At 37.0% G+C, this 20,344-nt stretch overlaps 1 protein-coding gene across 2 annotated transcripts in view; it reads right to left on the reverse strand.

Moving 5' to 3' along the window:
* Positions 1–20,344, reverse strand: part of LOC137645715 (rootletin-like) — a 746,485-nt gene that overhangs the window by 403,247 nt on the left and 322,894 nt on the right. For both annotated transcript variants that reach the window (XM_068378593.1, XM_068378592.1), the window contains exons 7-8: positions 12,108–12,307; positions 9,252–9,417 (exon numbers count right to left, since the gene is read on the reverse strand). In XM_068378593.1, coding sequence (XP_068234694.1) covers positions 9,252–9,417; positions 12,108–12,307 — 366 coding nt within the window. The remainder of the gene's footprint in view (positions 1–9,251; positions 9,418–12,107; positions 12,308–20,344) is intronic.

A 20,344-nucleotide genomic window follows, 5' to 3' on the forward strand; every position in this document is an offset into this window, starting at 1 on the left:
AGACGATTCTGACGGGATTCTTCTGAATTCAGCTCCCCCCTCCCCCCACCCAGGGCCCCAGATGCAGAGTGGGGTGTGTGTGACTCCACCTTTCTCCAGGTTTGCCAATGTATCCCGAAGGCTTCGGGATACAAGGTGGCCCTTGACCATCTTTGTCAGGCTCCCTGTAGCTCTATGCCTCGTTTGGAATTTCCGTGGTCTATCCTAGCCACAGAAGCACTAGAAAAGGTAGATTTATAGATTTCTGTGAGAAATGACTCGTTGAATGCAGGAAAGTCTTCCAGCCTTATTTCTCCAGCATTTGTTTAACAGAGAGAAAAATTACCTTCGCTTCTCCATAGGCGCCTGTAGTAGCAAAGTTGACACTAGGAGTCTCGGCGGATCGACTGGCCTCGTCTTCCATAAGCTTCTTGGAAGCAGAAGCCTCTTGTATGGAAGCTCTGGCAATGGCTACCTTCTAAGCAGTATCTTGGTTGTACCATTGGTCAGTATTTATGTATTCTCTAATTTCACTGTCTTGAACAAACTTATCAGTAGATGGAGTTGTTGTGAGGCATAAATTTACCTTTGAGTATTGTATCCTTTGATAGTTCGTTTTCTATAGAATCTGAGGTATAAAGTGAAACTGTAACTACCTAAGAGATAACTTCCAAAGTAGCCCTGCACCGACCACATTGTAAATTCTATTGTATTGTTTATTATATTCAATTACTTTTTACATTCATATATATAAAAATCTGTGCTCTCTACTGTATTATGGGGTTCTGATAGTTTTAATATTTTTACAGAATCAATTTCTCTCGCCTAATTACTGTTAAGACAATGGTGTCCTACATCTGACTTGTAATTCATTGCTTGATGACGACTCCATTGCAATGTGTCGCTAACTATCTAATTCTCATACTGCTGTCATCTTTGTGTTTCATCGATGTATATTTTGTACATGGCATATTTTGTATATATTGATATAGCATTATATGTTATTGAAATATATTTGTAATTTACATAGTTTGCATTATAATTGACATCCAATTGAATCTACTGAATGGCCAATTAAGAGCCAATGAAAACTTATTAAGATCTCACAAGACTAAAATCTTGCCAAGTGGCGAAGTGAGTAGGATATGACTGGATTAATACTGTTAATTCTTTTCATTTAAGATCATAAAAACAAACCTTTATAAGATGTCATATGAACGAAGCCTTGCAACGGTAAGGTGTGATGGCTGTGTACGAGCGAGCCTTTAGTTGATAATTGAGAGAGAAGGTGAATACAATTAAACTTTACTAAACAATAATCAAGTTTTTATACAGTAACTTGCGAGCAAGGATGTCAAAAAATTCAAACATGGAAAAGCTAGTGATAAAATGAAAACACAGGATGGTCTATTAACAGTGCAGGAAGAGCAAATGATAAGATAAAAATTCCAAACCATTATAGTATTCGTACATGGCTCTCCCCCACCCCTAAAAATTTTCATCCATGTGAAATAGGGCACCCTGCTATGGAGATGCATACTGTAGATAGTCATCTGGCAGGAGATAAGCAGATTTTCGGTGGTTAATGGAGACCCAGTCTTCTTTGCCCCGAATGTTGATGCAGAAAGCATTCGGCATACTACAGATCATGAGGAAAGGGCCCATGTAAGGGGGTGTTAGCAGTGGCTTCCTAATGTCATTGTGCAGGAAACTGATGCTATTCTGAATGCAGATTTGTCAGCTGGGTGCTTATAAGTCTGGCAGCATGGAGTAAATTTTCCCACAACATAACGTAGGCGCTGGAGGTTGTCGGAGGAGGTTGCAGACGGAAAAGATTTGGCAAGGACAATCAATAGGTCACCATATACCATTTCAGCTGCCGATAGTTCCAGGGCATCTTTAGAAGTGGTCCTTAGTCCCAGGACAACCTAGAGAACCTGGGTAAAATAGTTGGAGTCCTTGCAGCGGGACATCAAAGCTGCTTTGAGGGTGCGATAAAAACGTTCAACCATTCCGATGGCAGCAGCATTTTAGGCAGTTGTCTGATGTAGGGTGATTACCATGAGATTCACTAATGATGTCCACAACTGAGAGGTAAAGTTGTACCCCTATCAGAAGTAATATACTCAGGGATACCAAATCTCGCCATCCATCCTGAGAGTAAGGCAGACATTGCAGTTTCCATGGGAATAGCTTCAGGCCAACGACTGGAGCAGTCGATGACTATAAAAAGGCAAAGATGTCCCCGTGAATGTGGGCAAAGCACCACTGAGGTTGAGAAAAGGTACCCACTCCTAAATCCGTGTGTCGATGTACTTTTGAGGTTGGGATGAAGTACAGGCGCGGACCCAATCCTTAGCATCTTTAGTAATGCTATAACAAATGAACTTCGTCTTCAGTAGCTGTACAGTAGAACGGAGCGAGGGATGTGAAAGGCCATGAATGAAATAAAAAAAACCTGTCTGTGCATGAGAGCAGGTATCCACAGTCTAGGTCTGCCAGTACTGACGATACAGAGGAGGATAGCGTTGGAGTAATTGAGAGGGACGTCCTACCAATGGAGGGATGTGCAGGATGTTCTACATACTTGGTACTATGGATCTTAGTCGCTGGGCTTCTGCCAAGGCATTGTAATCCAACCCCAAGTGAATGGTGGCCATTGTGTTTCTTCCACGGCGGAGACATGTCGGCGTTGAAGGGCAAACCAGGCATCGGAGTGTCGAGAAAAGGCTTGCACCAGAGGCATGTGGTCAGTGCTATTAGGGAAAGGAGTACCCTCCAAGAAGTGGAGAAAGTGGCGGTTAGGCAAGTGCACCCCCAGCAATTTGCAGTTGAAGGTTAAGTAGCCTGATTCCGCCTTTGACAGTTTTCTACTAAAGAAGGCCAATGGGTGGGGCGAGCCGTTGACCACCTGCTCAAGTACTGCACCAATAGCAACGTCGCTGGCATTGGTGGAGAGAAGGAGAGGTGCATGTGGCACGGGAAATGGGAGAGCAGCAGTGGTTGATAGGGCATTCTTTGTGTTGCAGAAGGCAGCTTCTTGAAGGGACCCTACTTCAGGTCTTTTGGCTTTTTCTTGAAGGAGGCGTAGAGGGGGCAAGAGTGGTGGCAATGGCTGGCAGGAAACAGTGATAATAGTTGATCATGCCAAAGAATTCTTGCAGTGCTTTGATGGTCGAGGATATGGGGAAGTTCTGAATGGCTGCTACCCTCTCAGGGAGGGGGTGGATTCCTTCAGGAGTGATGCGGTGCCCTAAGAATACTTTGTTGGCGCCAAAGGTATACTTGTCGTACCGGACTACAAGGACGTCCTGGTGTACGCGATGCGTAGGTGACAGAGGTGTTCCTCTTAGGAGGAAGAGATCACAAGTATGTCGTCCATGTAACATACACAGAAGGGGAGGTCCCCTAAAATGTCGAACACGAGATGTTGAAAAGTAGCCCAGCATTAAGAAGGCCAAAACAGGATTAATTGAATGTATATGTACCGAAGGGGGTGTTGATGATGGTCTTGGGGATGTCTTCTGGGTTCATGGGCACCTGATAGTACACCTTCAGGGTGTTGAGTGTGGAGAAACCTTCACTTTATGCAAGTAGGAGGTCTCGTCGGCAATGTTTGGGAGGGAATAGTGATCCGGTTCATTCTGCATGCCCAGGAACCTGTAAACCCCACACGGAGGCAGAGAGCCATCTCTCTTCAGAACGATGTGTAAGGGTGACGACCATGGGTTTGAGACCTTCTGGCAAAGGTCCATTTCTTCCATTTCGGCAAACTTTTGTTTAGTGGCTGCCAAATGATACGGTACCAGGCACCTGAATCTGGCGAATACAGGGGGCCCTGTTGTATTGATATGGTAATAAACACCGTGTTTGGAGGGAGCCGTTGGCGTTTGACAAAGTTTTGGACAGAAAACTTCTGGGTACAACGTGAGGTGGGGGGATTAGGTATCCGTGGGTGTGCTGATGTGGAGAGCAGGGTAAGAGGGAGCTGGTTGGAGATGTGTTGACGAGTAAGATTCGGCGTTGACTAGCCGTCAGTAAGTAACATACCCAGGAGTTGGTAATGTGAGAAGAAATCTGTGCCATGGATTGGCAATGTGACGTCAGAACCGAGAAATGTCCAGTAATATTTGAAGCTTCAAAACGATTATGTGAGGTTCTCGTAACCCTGGGTGAGGATCGTAGATCCGTTGGTAGCTACAAAGAGGACATCGGCAGATTTAGATACACGACGTCGTGTCCTGGCAAGTGGTCTTGGCAGAAGAGAATGGCAAGCACCCATGTCTACCAAAAATTGTAAGCCCATACCTGTATCATGTAAAAAGAAAAGATCAGTGACAGGGAAGCCACTGCTACAAGCGATGGTCTACTTATATGTTTTTTGGGGCCACTGACAATTGTTTGTACATTTCTTATCAACAAAGGCGAATCTGGAGTGGTAGTAGCATAACTGTAGCTGATGGGAGTCAATAATTGGCTGTAGAGGTTGTTGGTTGGTGTGTGAGCGAGTGGTTGGTGATAGGCAGTTTTGTCGCCCATCTGGCACATCACGGGTTGGGTGTCCGTGTCCTATCGCATTCATGTCAGCTTTGATCAATGCTGAATAGTTGTCCCCTTAATCAGGAGTGGAGGCGTTGCAAAAACTCGAGCAATCAGACTAAACCTGCAGCACTTATTTGTTAGTATGGGTAGTGTAAAGAAGAAAATTACAGAGAACAACATTTCTTCTTGGTTACAGTTAGTCATTGTCTGTGTCCTTTCACCTTCCTCTCCTTCCTCAATAGAAAGGCCTCCAGCCAGAGCACATCAAATCAGAAGTCTTGGTACTTCACTGGCATTTAAAATGAATCTCTCTGTAGCACAGGTTCTTCAGGCAAGGGAATGGAAACTTCAAACTACGTTTCCCCCCATTACCTGCGAGATGTGCTCAGACACATTCACTCTAGGGTGGTATAGCAGCACAGCAGTGGTACAGCTACCTCTCAAATGACCATTACCTCTGGATCTAGGACAAAGTAAGTCTGGGATGAAGCTAAAAAAGGGATTGGCTTCTCCTTTCCCTTTCAATCTTTCCCTCTTTTGAGGGGATGCCAGTGAGGGAAAGATATAGGTCATTTATAGAATGATACTATTTTATAGAAATAAAATTCTAGACGATTCGTTTGATATCTGGGACACAAGATTGTCTCTAAATTATATCTTATTTTTAATTAAAGTACCTATTTATATAACATCAATACCATGTAACTAAAACTATATTTTTTGTAAAATAAGAAAATTATCAATTAACTGAACTCAAAAAAGTAAATAAACAGCGGGCTCTATTGGACCTAAAGCCCAGCAATCTCGATAAGTAAACTAGGATTTTTCAAGATAAAGTTTAGTAACCACCTAATAGCTGTTACTAAAACTCTTTCAAAAGAAAAATTTCACCAAAACTTAAACTATGTAGCTGTACTTCTGACATCACAAAACCTAAATCTTCAAGACTTGGATCAAATTCTTACTGAAGGGTCTTACCAAAAAAAAAAAAATCTTCCGATGAATATTTACATCTATTTCCAAAGAGGGAATGTTTAAAAATTGTGCCATACTCCCAATCTCAAGGCTCTAAAGGAACAACATGCCCTATCTGTTCCCTTCACTGGCCAGGCTACCCACCACCAGTGAAGTGTGGGAGTTAGCAATATGAAAACCAGGGGGGGGGTCATTAAACAGAATTTTAATAATAAAATTCTTATTTCCATAATCACCGGAGGTTCATATTGCCCTCATCTCCGGAAGCTTGGAATGTCAACAGTTCTCCTTAAGATTAAGAAATGTTCTAGTTTTCTTCCCTTCCAACACACTAATACCTCTGATATAGCAATGAGACTACACTCTACCAGCAATAAAAAATACTTTACTATCATCTTGACGTCACTAATCAGTGGAGAGGAGGGCGGGTAAGTCTATGACCATCAGGTGAGTATAGAAATAAGTCATTTTATTATTCAAAATTCTTTTATTTCCCTGAACCTCCCATGAGGCTCATATTGATGACACCTATACTTTACAGGTTTTGTGTAGCCAGGCCAGTGAAGGAAAAAGATATGGTGTTTAGTTGCTATATTCAATTAAATATCCTGGTCTTAAATTGAGTATAGTCGTTTGGATACTTTAAACTCCAGATGACATTTTAAAAATTACTTCAACACCTAATTGCTCATTCATAAAATTACTGGGTAACACACAATTTAATAAAAAAAAAAAAGAACAAATTCGAAAAGGTTACTAGCTACAACCCTAAGGGGAATTCTACCAAAGCAACCTTAAATAAACATATCTACCAGACCATACCCCACCAGTCACTATAAGCCCTAAAACCCCACAAATGTGACACATAAACCAGGATGCCTTGAGATATTGTTTACGGAATAAAGAGTTGAGATCCCATTGACACATTAATAAAATTCTTTCCAAAACAAAAAGAATTTAGCAATTGTTTTTGTAAGAGGTATTAGTAAGAGAACGATAAACTTAGTTAATTCGTAATTTGGTGTATTAAAAGATAAATAGACCTCACAGGAATATTAGACTTATGGATTTTTGGCAAACCATATAAAATGCCATATAAAGACACTGAAGAGAAAAAATTTGGGTAGGAAGTTTCATTTATAGAATTTTCCTTTTTAAGTCTTTAAAACCCTATTAATTTTATCGTCAGTTTTAAAGATGTTATTATAGTCATGCTCACTAAGTTTCATAAATTTGGACTCATCGTTTAGAATTATTTTGCAGTTTACCCACGTATTCCTCCCTAACTGGAATAACAGTTCCTTTGACTTTATCTGGTCTAGTAATGACAAGGGTCTCTCTCTTGGCCAGCTTTAGATATATTAACAAAATTAATAATGAAGTTGACATTAGCATGTGTACATTCAATGACTTGTGTTGTTTAGGTTGAGTGTTGCTCGCAATTTGAAAGCCTTTACAGTTAGAGAGGTACCTTAGGTTGATATTAGCATGAAAATTGACAACAGAGTAACAGTTACGAAAACAGAGCCGAAATTAGCATGTGTTACATTTAACGTCTTTTCTACTTTAGGTGTTGCATGTGCATTACAGTTGGGAGGAAAGAAAATGAGATCATTTCCTAATTTTAATGAGTAACGTCGACATTTCAAGCTCATAGAGACGAAAGCAATATGAACATCAGGGGAGGTTCATAGAAATAATTATTTTACCATAAAAGGAACAGTGAAGCATATGCACTACTCACAACGGTTATCTAGATCACAGTGCTGTCCAAGTGTAGTAATAGCTAACAAATCTAGAGGAAGACATCTTGAACTACACTAAAAGCATATTAAAATCTGGAACCTGAAGAACGGGGTTTGTCCAACCAATGCGACAAAGAAACAAATAACAAAAAGCCCCTAGCACATTACTGTTTCGCTTCTTGCTAGTGTGTCTCATTTATTTATTAAGGCATGTGTCTATTAAAAGGAAAGGCGATTGAAATTTTTAAATATTCTAAGGGTAAATGCTGATAAACCAAACATTTAGCGAAGAAGTAATATGGACATCAGCAGAGGTTCATAGAAATAATAAGTTTAATAATAAGATGAATCTTGGTAAGAACAGTTTTGCTTAAAAGATTGATGAATTTAGAGTCATAAATAACATTAAACTTATAATACTATATCAATAATATTTAAAATACACATTTTACTCTAACGAAATAAAAAAGTATCAAAGAACTCAGACTTTACATAATCAAGCAAACATCTGTTCTTACATATAAAATCTATGATCTAAACTTCTATATCTATATAGCGTATATCTATAAAATGACTATATCAAAATATCACCAAAAAAGCATTTAAAGACTAGAAACTGTAAACAAAATTTAGGACCAAAATTATTGTGCTCTTCTGGATGATTAGGAAGAGTCAAAGTTAGCATTAACAAAACCATATAGTACTTTTAAGCTAGATTTTAAACACCGATTACCTGTGCAAGCTGTCGAGATGTCATGTAAAGAAGATATATTTGTGAGCAACATCATAAGATAATACATAATCTCTTTAAGCCTACACATCCAAATAGCAAAGATAATATCTAACAATTTTATCAAACACGTTCATTTACCTAATAAAAAACTAATTTAATCTTATATGATTCTAAAGAGCTCAGAATTTTTTTTCCTCATAACTGTCAGGTTTAGATTATACTTTGTGCCAGTGTTGAATATTGGTACCAACATAGATTTACTTTTCGAGATGAATAAATAAGCTCTTCTTGAAAGAAATTCTTTGTAAATAAGGATTCGATAACCATATACACTACATATGGCATATAATCATATGCAACAAAGTGAGAAATTATTATATCCCTTCATTCACAGACATTAAACTACTGATATCACTGGAAGAGTTTATCCAAGTTATTTCGTAGCATGATGATTGTTATATAAACCTTTATAAATAAATAAAATTCCTATCAAATTCTACCCATTAAATCATGCATAACTCGACCTAAACATAAATCCTGCAAAAGTTCTGGATACATTACTTTATATAAATACAACTCCACAAAGCTAACTATGCCATGGGTAATAATCACCAAATAATTAGCTTTAAGAGCCATAGAAACAAATTCTAAAAATTAAAAAGTCAGCAAATTATAAGAGATGCTAATAACTTAGTGCTAATGACATCACAGAGCTTTCCTGTAATGTCCTCTATGAAAGCAGTGCATTTTTAGCCATTTACGAAATATGACTCTACCCTTTTCATGCAAATTAACAGGTATGCAAAACAGCCCTATTATAGGTCAATGCTATTCATAAAAACAAACTCATAACCAATATCACCAAACAAATTCAAATATTTGCATAACAAGTTTCCAAACAAGAGATCATAAAACACTGGTCATTTCTGACATGATGAGATCCAAGACAGATTCATTCTTATATATTTGGTGATTAAATGAGATACGACCTCAGCCGCCTACCCAAAATTAAATGATGCAAATACAAAATATTCAGACTAAGAAAGCATCCTACAATTATTCAGTAACTAAGAAAATTATTCTATTAAGACGCGATCATTTATTCACAAGAACAAAATCCTTCTTGTATTTTAGCTACAAAAATAAAGAAAGCAGTATAAAGCCTAAGAGAGCCCTTACATATTCTACGAACAAGGAAATATTCTATTACAGAAAAAGCTGACTTGTAATCAAGCGTTCCTCCAAAGAACTAAATATGTCATGCACAAGTTTCTTACCTGAGATTCTGTGACCCATTGCTCCTCCTTAGCCTTAACTTCGTCAGCTAAGCGCTTGAGAGCTTGTTGAGCCTTGTCTCGCTCCTCAGTCACCTGTGACAGAGTACCTTCTACTTTGGCCAACTGCTGTTGTAAGTTGGATACTTGTGTGCTGAAAGTTTCACACCTGCATAAAATGACAATATAAAGTATTATTAACAAATAAATCATTAGCAAAGTCAAATTAATAATGTGACCTGAGCAAAAATTTAACCCCAGAATATATCCAGTAACTTTATACTTACACACTATTCCTACCCTTTCAACTTAATATCAATCTAAAAAATCATACCGTCGTATGAATCATATAATGCAATGCTTTGTTTACATAAGACAACATGTCCCTACATCACAAGCATAAACTTAATTTACGTAGAAGCAACAATATGTCCTGGGCAAAAAATTTAAACGAGACCTTGTTCTTACATTATGAACTTGCCGTCTGCAGACTAATACTGTATTTATTTTGTGATAAGATTAAACCCTCCCATACTTGTAAAGAAGAGGACCAAAGCTTTGTGACTCCATCTCCATGTGAATTCTTGGTCTGGAATTTTTTAATGTTTAATTTATCGTTGTTTCTTTGAAATGCACTGGCGATTTTTACATTGAGATGGGGTAAGTGGGAGAGAAAACAGAAACTACGAAGACAGAAGATAGAAAGTGTCTCCTACTTTGATTATTTATACAATGGTCAATACTTAAAATACATCTACAGAAAAAAATGTTTTGTCAGCAAATGAAAAGACCCACAATTATGAGTGACATCAAAAAGAAAAAGTACAAGCATGGGGAAATACGGATAAAACATCTTTTCTTCAACAGAAGCAGGCTGGGTAAATGTTTAGGTAAGAAGTATGGCATATTTCTAAGGAACGTCAATATAAACACAAAACGTTGCATTGCATAGAGAGTTGGAACAAGATGCAACCATGTCTCTAAAAACTTTAAACGTGTATCTCAAAGTGAACATCTCATTTCTAACGTAGCCCTTAACATTTCGAACATAATGGAAAGTGAAACGATGAGGAAGGGAAAGGGCAAAGGGAACATAAGAGTTCTACTGAGCCAAAGAGGTTGTTGCACCAAATAAACGATTAGGTAATACTTGTTTTGCGCTTACATTTTACCCATTTATACATAATAGGAAAGGAAAATCGGTATTTTCCTCATTTGAGAATCCCTAGGATGAACCACATAGGAATATACCCAAAGGTTAAAAGATTCGTTCATGAGTGGCACCGGCAAGGGAAAGGTCATTGTGCTGACATAAAACGTCCAAAAAGATGAAACACATCTACATATGATCAATGCTCAAGACACTTTTCTACCTAAGCTAGGACCACAGAGAACAGACAGACCCTGCTAATGACTCAGCTAGAACTATGCAACCTATGATAAACCATTCCCCCTTAGCTCATAGTAATAGGATTTTACACGTAAAATCTATCTAGACACACGTGGACTTGAACTCGGAATTCACAAACTGCAAGAACCAGTTGATGTCACTAAGCCACTCTAACCCCAATGTACTTAGGAGGGCCATTAATCCATTAAAATAAACGTCAGCACTAACAGCCATGTTTAGCATCATCATATTACATAAGCTAAAATGATTTTACACATATGAAATACACGAATACAGACTCAATTAATTGAAAACATAATACATCATCAAAAAAGGATGTTAAGAGTATTGTAAAACCATAAATACAGTAGTATCAATAGTATGATAAAAGGCAAGTAGTTCCTCACAAAACAAGAATTATTCTAAGCCTAATATTAACAATTAAAACTCGTAAGTATTCTAAAGATTATCTTAAAGGATTTCAGATAAGTTCTCTTATAAAAGTTTCATAAAGAAATAGACCAAATTTCTTTAACTTCTTTTGTGGTTTTCATTTGGAATAGAAAAAACAGATATAGAATAACCTGATACTGTTATCAAAATTAAGAAAAAATTAGTATCTTTATTGGAATTCGCATTTATTATAGAAATTAGATAAACCCTAATTAAACGAAGACAAAAAAATGCAGAGTGAGAAGGGGAATATCAACAAAAGATTTACAATAGGGTGCAATATTGGCATGTCTGACGAGGAAACTTGAAACCCGTGGAAACATGGTCCCGAAACAACCAAATGATAAAATGGCATGGAGATCCTAAACTACTGATGCAGCGATGCTATTACATTATCTTCATATCTACAATTTATAATATATATTATTATACAGTAAACAACAGTCTCTAAACATCATGACAAAAGTGCAAGAGTGGAGAGTCCACCATTCCTACAAGACCGAACACTACTTGAAAATAGTCTTGCATAAACTCCAGTACAATATAAGTATCACTGAAAGTATCAAGTTCAAAATGTTTCTTAAAAACAATAATTCCAATGGGCAAAACCAAATAGAATTGGCAAATGAGCAGTAGAGTAGTCTTTCAAATTTGTACTACCGTTCTGGGGAAGAACAATTTGATAAAAAAAAATCAAATGGAGAGAAAAATCTAAAAAAATAAAGTATATAATATTACAAGTAGCACGTCTCCAAAAATAATCTATTTTCTACAATATACACACCAAAGTTTATTGAATGAATAAGAAAGTAGGCTTTAAATTTTCAGCTGAAATTATAAGGGAGAATCCTCTTATTCTAAACATCTTGGTAGTAACTAAACAAATCATTCTCCTTGTAATATTTTCCATGGGTAATGTGTAAATTCCTCGAAAGAGAGAGAGAGAGAGAGAGAGAGAGAGAGAGAGAGAGAGAGAGAGAGAGAGAGAGAGAGAGAGAGACCCTTCAATCATTTACCTGTGCTGTTCATCCTCTAGTTTGACCAGAGCTGTTTCCAGATCAAAAGTATGTTGAGCTTCAGAGGCCCTCAACTTCTCTTCTGCAGTAGTTAGAGCAAGATTAAGTGTTTCAATTTCCCTATCATTACTCTCTCTGTACCTTAGGACATCAGCATTTCTGTTTTCAAGTTCTCGGTTTCGGCCACGGTACTCGCGCACCTGAAAAGGAATTTGTCGACATTAAAGTTGTTCTGTAATCTTGACGTGTTCTTAATCATGACGACGCTTTAGTCGTGGGGTGAGAAAAGAATTCAAATCTAGGAAACAGAAATAAGAATTATACTTTTAATTGCAAGAGAATTTAGCTTACAAAAAATCAATAAGCATAGTAAGTGAAATGGATTAGTTTATCACAAGGCTTTGTCAATACGAGCATACTGTTTGTATCTTGGAGTAAAACTAGACTGTATAGCAGGCATGCTACCCCAACAAAAACAGTCTTCATCTGAAATATAAAATTTCTATGAGTCCCAGTGGTGAAAACAACCTAGTAATTACGATTGGTTGTAAGATGAGTGAAAGATATGTGGAAAAATATTACCATAATTTTACATTTGACTACATAAGAAATGATTAACGGTAATTTTAAAACCCATGGCCAGTTTCCTAAAATCGACAATAAAATAATAAAAATCAGAATATTTGTCAAGTCGCTTTCCATCTACTAAAAGTCAGAAAAAAAATTGACTGGGGAAGAACTCATCCCTGATTCTCTATCCTGCAATCAATGTAATTTACTTGCTGTTTTCATCTTCAACCGAGGTATTTGGAGGGATGGAAAAGCGCCGTTCTTATGAATAAAATAATTTGGATTTCCAGTGATAAAGTATTTATGGTCTTAAGCTTCAACAGAAATGTAATGTTTACTTTTGCAATGTTTTTGAATCCAACCAAATTTATAGTATAATCATTACAACTGACAAATAAACAAAAAATAATTTACTAAACCCTCAAAGAAGTACAAAAATGTACGTTGTTTTTAATATTTTCCGTTATAGCAAATTCTGCATTCTAAATTAGGATTAGCCAAATTTCTAGTATAGAATACATGATAAAAATTTTTCTTTATTCAGATTAAACAACTATAATATCCCAACTCTAGCCAAACGCCCTAAGAGCAAGTCATTTAGATCAAAACCAAATACTCTATGAAACTTTGACCAAGTTAACTTACGAGTTAAAAGTCTCCCCCCAAAAAGTGGACAGATGATTACAGTGTCACATATTCAAATTAGTAAGAAGCGTACTCTATTCATTCAATATATATATATATATATATATATATATATATATGTATATATATATATATATATATATATATATATAAATATCTATATATATATATATACATATATATATATAGGCCTATATATAAATATCTATATATATATATACATATATATATATATATATATATATATGTATATATATATATATATATACATATATATATATATTATAAAGATATATATACATAAGTACATATATACTGTAACAGTATATATATATATATATATATATATATATATATATATACACTGTATATGTATATATATATATATATATATATAAATATCTATATATATATATATATAAATATCTATATATATATATATATATATATATATATATTATATTATAAAGATATATATACATAAGTACATATATACTGTAACAGTATATATATATATATATATATATATATATATATATATATATATATATATATACTGTATATATATATATATATATATAGATATATATATATATATATATATATATATATATATATATATATATATAATGAGCATTTATATACAATTACATATAGATGCAATGAGAAAGGAGTCAGCCAGAGAGACCCCAACTCATCTAAACTATTTCAGTATGAGCGGAAAAATATTTTAAAATTTAAGATTTTAAAAATTTGGATTGGAAAAATGTAGGAATTATTATTAACTGGGAATACCTTGCCAACTTAAGATTTGCAGATGACTTAATTGTGCTTAATGAATCATGGGAGGAATTACAAAAGATGAGAAAAGTTTCAAATAGAAAAGGCAGAGATGTAAGATTGAAAAGGAATACGAGTAAAACTAAAATAATGTTTCATGAAAATGCAGAGAGGCCACATATAAGAGATATGAAAGAACCTCTAGAGATTGATAATGAATATAGTACTTAGGACAAACAGTAAGTGTTTCCCCAAGACACGAGATCAAAATTAAAACAATTGAGCATGGGATGGAAGGCTTTAGGTAAACAAAATGAGATTATGAAAATTAAAATGCAACTTTCTTTCAGAAAAAAAAGTATTTAATCAGATGGTCCTACCACTAATAACTTAGGTATCAGAATCATGAAGCCTTACTAAAGGCATAGAACTTGAGCTAGTTACAACTCGAAGAGGTATACAAAGAATAATTATGGGAATAACACTAAGATACAGAAAAGAGCAACATGGATATGTGCGCAAAATATAGTAGAAGATATTCTAATAACATGTAAGAGTAAAAAAATTAACCAGTAATGGCTGATGATATATATGTGTATATGTGTGTATATATGTATGTATGTATGTGTGTGTATATATATATATATATATATATATATATATATATATACACGTGTGTGTGTGTGTGTTTGGGTGTGTGGGTATCAAATTTTATTAAGTCTGCTCATGAGCATAGGAAGTGCAAAGTTAATTGTTTGTGGAATCCTATCAAATGCATTTCCAGTGAACAGTGGAGTACTCCAAGGGAATATGCTGCCACCTATGTTGTTTATCTTCTTTATGGATTTTGTAATGCATAGAAAAGTTGGGGATGGTGGAGAAGGATTGGACTGGATTGGTAAAAGAAAATTAGCCTTATTAGAAGAACACCACAGGATTTTGCAAAACCTGCTTACCAGAATGCATGAAAAATCACATGAGGTTGGGCTCAAGATAAATGTAAGAAAGACAGACGATGAGAACGGAATATGCAATGGAAGATCAAATATCGTTGGAAGGAGAAAGGATTAAGGAGGTGGAATCATTTAAATATTTAGGAACTATGATCTCAATTACAAGTTCTTTAGAATTTGAGTTTAATGAAAGATTGAAAAAAGCAAATCAGACAATGGCTAGGTTGACTAAAATTTGGGAATCTAATCGCTTGAAATTATACATAAAAATCAAGCTATATATCAGTTTAGTGAGATCGGTGTTACTGTACGGACACGAGTCATGGTATGACAATGAAACAATATCTAACATATTTTGTATATTTGTGGAACAAGCCACCAATAGAATATTGGGAGTTAAATGGCAAGACAGGATTAGAAATGAAACTATAAAGAGTTTACCCAAGTGCCTTATGCAGATAAGATCATGGTGAAGGGTAGATGGAAATGGTTTTATCATGCTCTACGCACTTCCCAAGTGAAATTAGTTCACCAAACTTTCAACTGGGCTCCACTAGGCACTAAAAGAGTTGGAAGATCAAGCCCTACATGGCTGACCACTATGAAACGTTAAGTAAGAGATGATGAATTGAGAATTATTGATTAAAAAGCTCAAGATAAGAGACGACTGGCGAAATCTAACAGAGTCTCTTTGCGTCAATAGGCGTAGGAGGAGATAATGATGATGATGATGATAATATACTGTATGTATATATATATATATATATATATATATATATATATATATATATATATATATATATATATATATATATATATACAAAACACAATTAAAATATATACAGAAACGAGATGCGAAATCTCTTTTCAACAAAAAAGTATAAAGGAAATTTAAGGTAAAAGAGAATTCTTATGACCAGAGCTTTGGAAATTGCTATAATAATTTGAACTAATGAATTGGGTAGAAATTTATGAGCAACTTCTGGCGTAGTGACATTGATTTTAAATCGGAATGGTTAAACATCTGAGCATAAATCGCATAAGAAAATTAGACTGGAAATCTTGAAATGATGAGATAAAAATCACATCTGAGTCATTCACATAGGAGAAAGATTATTGTACAAGCTGGAATACAACAGATAAAAGATTTAATTTATTTTTAGACCTTTGACTCGACCTGGATCTTGACCTTTGACCTTAACATGTATTAATTAGTGTGGATTTTCATACACTCAAACATGAATCAAGTTTGAGGTCTCTGTGACGAGGATGTCCAAACTTATGGCTGATTACGTGAAATAGACATTTTCCTTGACTGTGACCTTGACCTTCCAAAATTATTCATTCCAGCTTTTACCATAACAGTTATTACCTTCAAGTTTCATTACTCTATTATAAAATTGTTGCCGAAGCTGTTCACAAACAAAAAAAACTCACAACAGGGGAGAAAACATAACCTACTTCCAACTTTGTTGGCGGAGGTAATAAGGTATAAACAACAGTGTGGTAGTTGCTGGCCCAGTAGCTTGGAGGGGACTGATTCCATGCTTGCTCACAGGCAATTCACTTTGATTGCAGCCGGGACTTAATCAGGGGTTGGTGCTGGCGTTTGAGCACAAGTAAGGGACTCGGATTTGTATAGTCAGGAACAAATAAAAATGAACTCCAAATTTGTGATTTATTCCCACACAGTATACACACCCTAGCCCCTTATATAGGAGACTCCTCCTTAGGTGGGGGGAAGTCACTGTTCAACTGGCCGAAAACTTACCCTGGACACTAAATTCGTGCATTGGAAAATGCAGCAAAATTAGGGGCCTTGACGCGTCGTGCACCAAAGTTTCAGCAAATGCTTGAAGGTACACGATCCTGGCATTAAGGGGTTGTTCTTGAGCTGAAACTCTCGGTGTCATAAGCCATGGCTAAAGTTCATAATGAATTTGTGTATGTCCTTACAAAGGACAAAATTATGATACATGGGTTTGCCTCGTAAAAGGCGTGAAGTAAATTTGGCTATACTCGAGTATAGAACAGTAACACACTGAGTGGGGCTTACCTGCACCAAGATCCAGTTACAGCAGGATAGGCTCTTGATGCTTTACCCCAAGAAAAGGTTAGATTCAGAGGAAAAGGAAAGGCCAGTCACTCTTTTATTTTGAATCGAGACTTACACAAACGTTTGCCCTAGATCTGGAGCTAATGGTCCTGTAAGAAGAGCAGAGGTAACTATACTACCTTCTATACTGCTACAATAGACCCTAGAGTAAACATGTCTACGTACTTGTGGGTCACATTCCGCAGGTGATGGGCAGTAAAAGTAGTTTGATGTTTCCATATCTCTGCCTGAAGAACCTGTCCTACAGAGAGATTCTTTTTTAATACCCATGAAGCACTAACGCTTCTAATTTGATGTGCTCCGACTGGAGGCCTTCCCGTTGAGGATGAAGAGGAGGTGAAATGATATGGCCAATGACCTCCCATAACCAAGAAGAATGGTGTTCTTTGTAAGTTATTTATTTACCCTAGCGGTACTAACAAATAGGTGATGTAGGTTTGGTCTGGCAGCTCTAGTTCAATTGAGATAGCACCTCACAGGTCTCACAGGACACAAAAGCACATAGATTAGGATCATAGGTTACCTTTTGAAGGCTATCAACCTAAGAAAATAAAAAATTAAGATCCAGAACTAGTTGGTTTTTTTTTTTTTTGCAACAAACTCTTGGACAAAGGTGAACAAGACCTGCTTTCAACCCCTTGAATGAGTGATGTTGAAAGAGAAACCGTGGAGGTCACCAACATGAAGCCAGAGTGAGAAAGAAAACCACTTTTAGGGTGAGATCTCTAGCCAGCCATATTCCAACAGTTAATAAACTGGCTTCTTTAAAAAGCTGAGAATTTTCACTACATTCGATGGGGGAAGTCTCACCTTGCCGGGAGGGCAGGCCTGTTCAAAACTTTAAATGAGCATCGAGATTTTCCATCATCATCATCTCCTCCTATGCTTATTGACGCAAAGGGCCTTAGTTAGATTTCGCCAATCATCTCTATCTTGATCTTTTAAATCAATACTTCTCCATTCTTCATCTCCCACTTCATGCTTCATAGTCCTCATCCATGTAATCCTGCATCTTCCAACTCTTCTAGCGCCTTGTAGAACCTAGTTGAAAGGGTGGTGAACTAATCTCTCTTGGGGGAGTGCAAAGAGCATGCAGAGATTTCTACTGAAGAAAAAGGTCTACTCCCTTAAGTCAAAAGATTTAGCTTTACGCTGACAGATAGCCCTTAGCCACTGAAACGGATCAGAATTTCTCCTTGTAGAGATAAAGTAAAAAGACAGCCATGAACGAAATAGAGGCTCCGAGAGGAGAAATACCCCTCTTACGACACTAACCACAGAGGCTGGGCCACTTGGCCTAATATACGAAGGTAGAGGAATGGAGGAGGTATCCAGAAATCTTCTGCACAACTTCACATGAAAAGACTTTCTCTGAGATATGCTGAATAACCTCCATGCATGAAGCCAAAGGGATCCCACCGCTGGAGAAATTTCATTTCATTTGATGGGGGAGGTCTCACCTCGCCAGGAGGGCAGGTCTGTTCATACCTTTATTTGAGCATCAAGATTTCTACTGAAGAAAAAAGGTCTACTTTTTTAAGTCAAAAGACTTAGCTTTAGAGGGAGAGATAGCCATTTGCCACGAAAACAGAGCAGAGTTTGTCCTTGTGTAGATAAAGTAAAAAGTCAGCTATGAATGGAATAGAAGCTCCAAGATTAGAGACAACCCTCCTATGACACCACTTGGCCTTGTATACCAAGGAAGAAAAATGGTGGAGCTATCCAAAAGTCTTTTGCACAATTTCACATGGAAAACCTTTCTCTGAGAGGAGACACTGGATAACCTCCATGCATGAAGTTGAAGGGATCTCACATCTTCGTGGTAAATCCTGGCGTGCGGTTGGCACAACAGATCTCGGAGTCTTGGGGCCATTTTAGGGACACGAGAGTCGGACTGAGGAGGGGCGTGATTCAAACTTGATTCAGGACGCTGCTGATGAGGCAAAAGGGTAGGAAGGCATAGGCGTCGAGGCCGTCTCACGGGTGCTGGAATGCATCCTCGAATTCAGCATTTGGGTCTCAAACCTAAAAGCATTAATTGGGAGTTCGTGTTCCAGCTATATTGCAAACAAGTCTATTGTGGGTAAACCCTGTAAAGTCAGGATCTCTGTAGCTATCTGAGGACTCAAAGACCATTCTAAACTAGCTACAGTATCCGAGTCCTCCTGCTTAACTGGTCCACCACTACATTCCTCTTGCCAGGAATCAAACGAGCCGTCAGAGCTATCGAATTGAGGTCCACCCACTCAAGAACTTCCAATGCAAGCTGACAGAAAGGAAGTGAGACAGTATCTCCTAGTTTCTTGATAAAGGCCATGGCAGTGGTGTTGTTACTCATTAACACCCCCGAGTCACCGCAAAGAAGAGGGCAAAAGTACTGAGGGGCCAGGAACACTGCTTTAAGCTCCAGCACATTGATATGGCTTTAAGGATCCGGTGATGACCACTAACCCGAAATCATGTGCTTGAAGGAGATATGTTCCCCAACCTTCCTTGGACGAATCAGTGAAGAGAAGGAACTCTGGATGGCAAACGTGGAGTGGGACCTATCTTAACATGTTTGAGTCGTCCAGCCACCAACAGTAATCTCTTCTAGCCTCTTCCCATATTGACACTAGTGAGAGAGGCTAGTCGAGAAGTTGAGATTACTGCCTTTTTAACTACCACTATAGTCAAAGAAGGTGAAGATGACCTATCAGCACCAGATGTTCAAAGGATGTGAGATGTGTGGGAGGTGGCTGTTAAGTACTAACATTAAGGAGAAATGAATGCAACTGAAGTATATTTAACAAGACAATGATCTTATATACAGAGAAAGTTGAGAGCATAAATGTCACTAATCAAAACAGTATAAAACATGCGATAGCAAGCTTAAACAGGTTTTTATTATCAGTACGGAATGGAGCGAGAGATATAAAAAGCGATAATGTTACAGTGTATGAGCGTGTATGAAACACGTGAGGTACATGGATCACCCCTAAAAAAGACATACATGTGAAAGAGGATGCTCTGCTCTTGAGAGGTGCACTGTGCGCGGGTCATCTTGCAGGGATACACAGGTTTTAGACGATAAATAGAGACCCAGTCTTCTTTAGCACGAATGTTAATTAAAAAAGCCTTCAGTGTGTGAAGGATCACTAGGAAAGGGCTCGTGCTCTGGAGGCATTAGCGGT

This window comes from Palaemon carinicauda, chromosome 8, assembly GCF_036898095.1.
Source record: "Palaemon carinicauda isolate YSFRI2023 chromosome 8, ASM3689809v2, whole genome shotgun sequence".
NCBI lineage: Eukaryota > Metazoa > Arthropoda > Malacostraca > Decapoda > Palaemonidae > Palaemon > Palaemon carinicauda.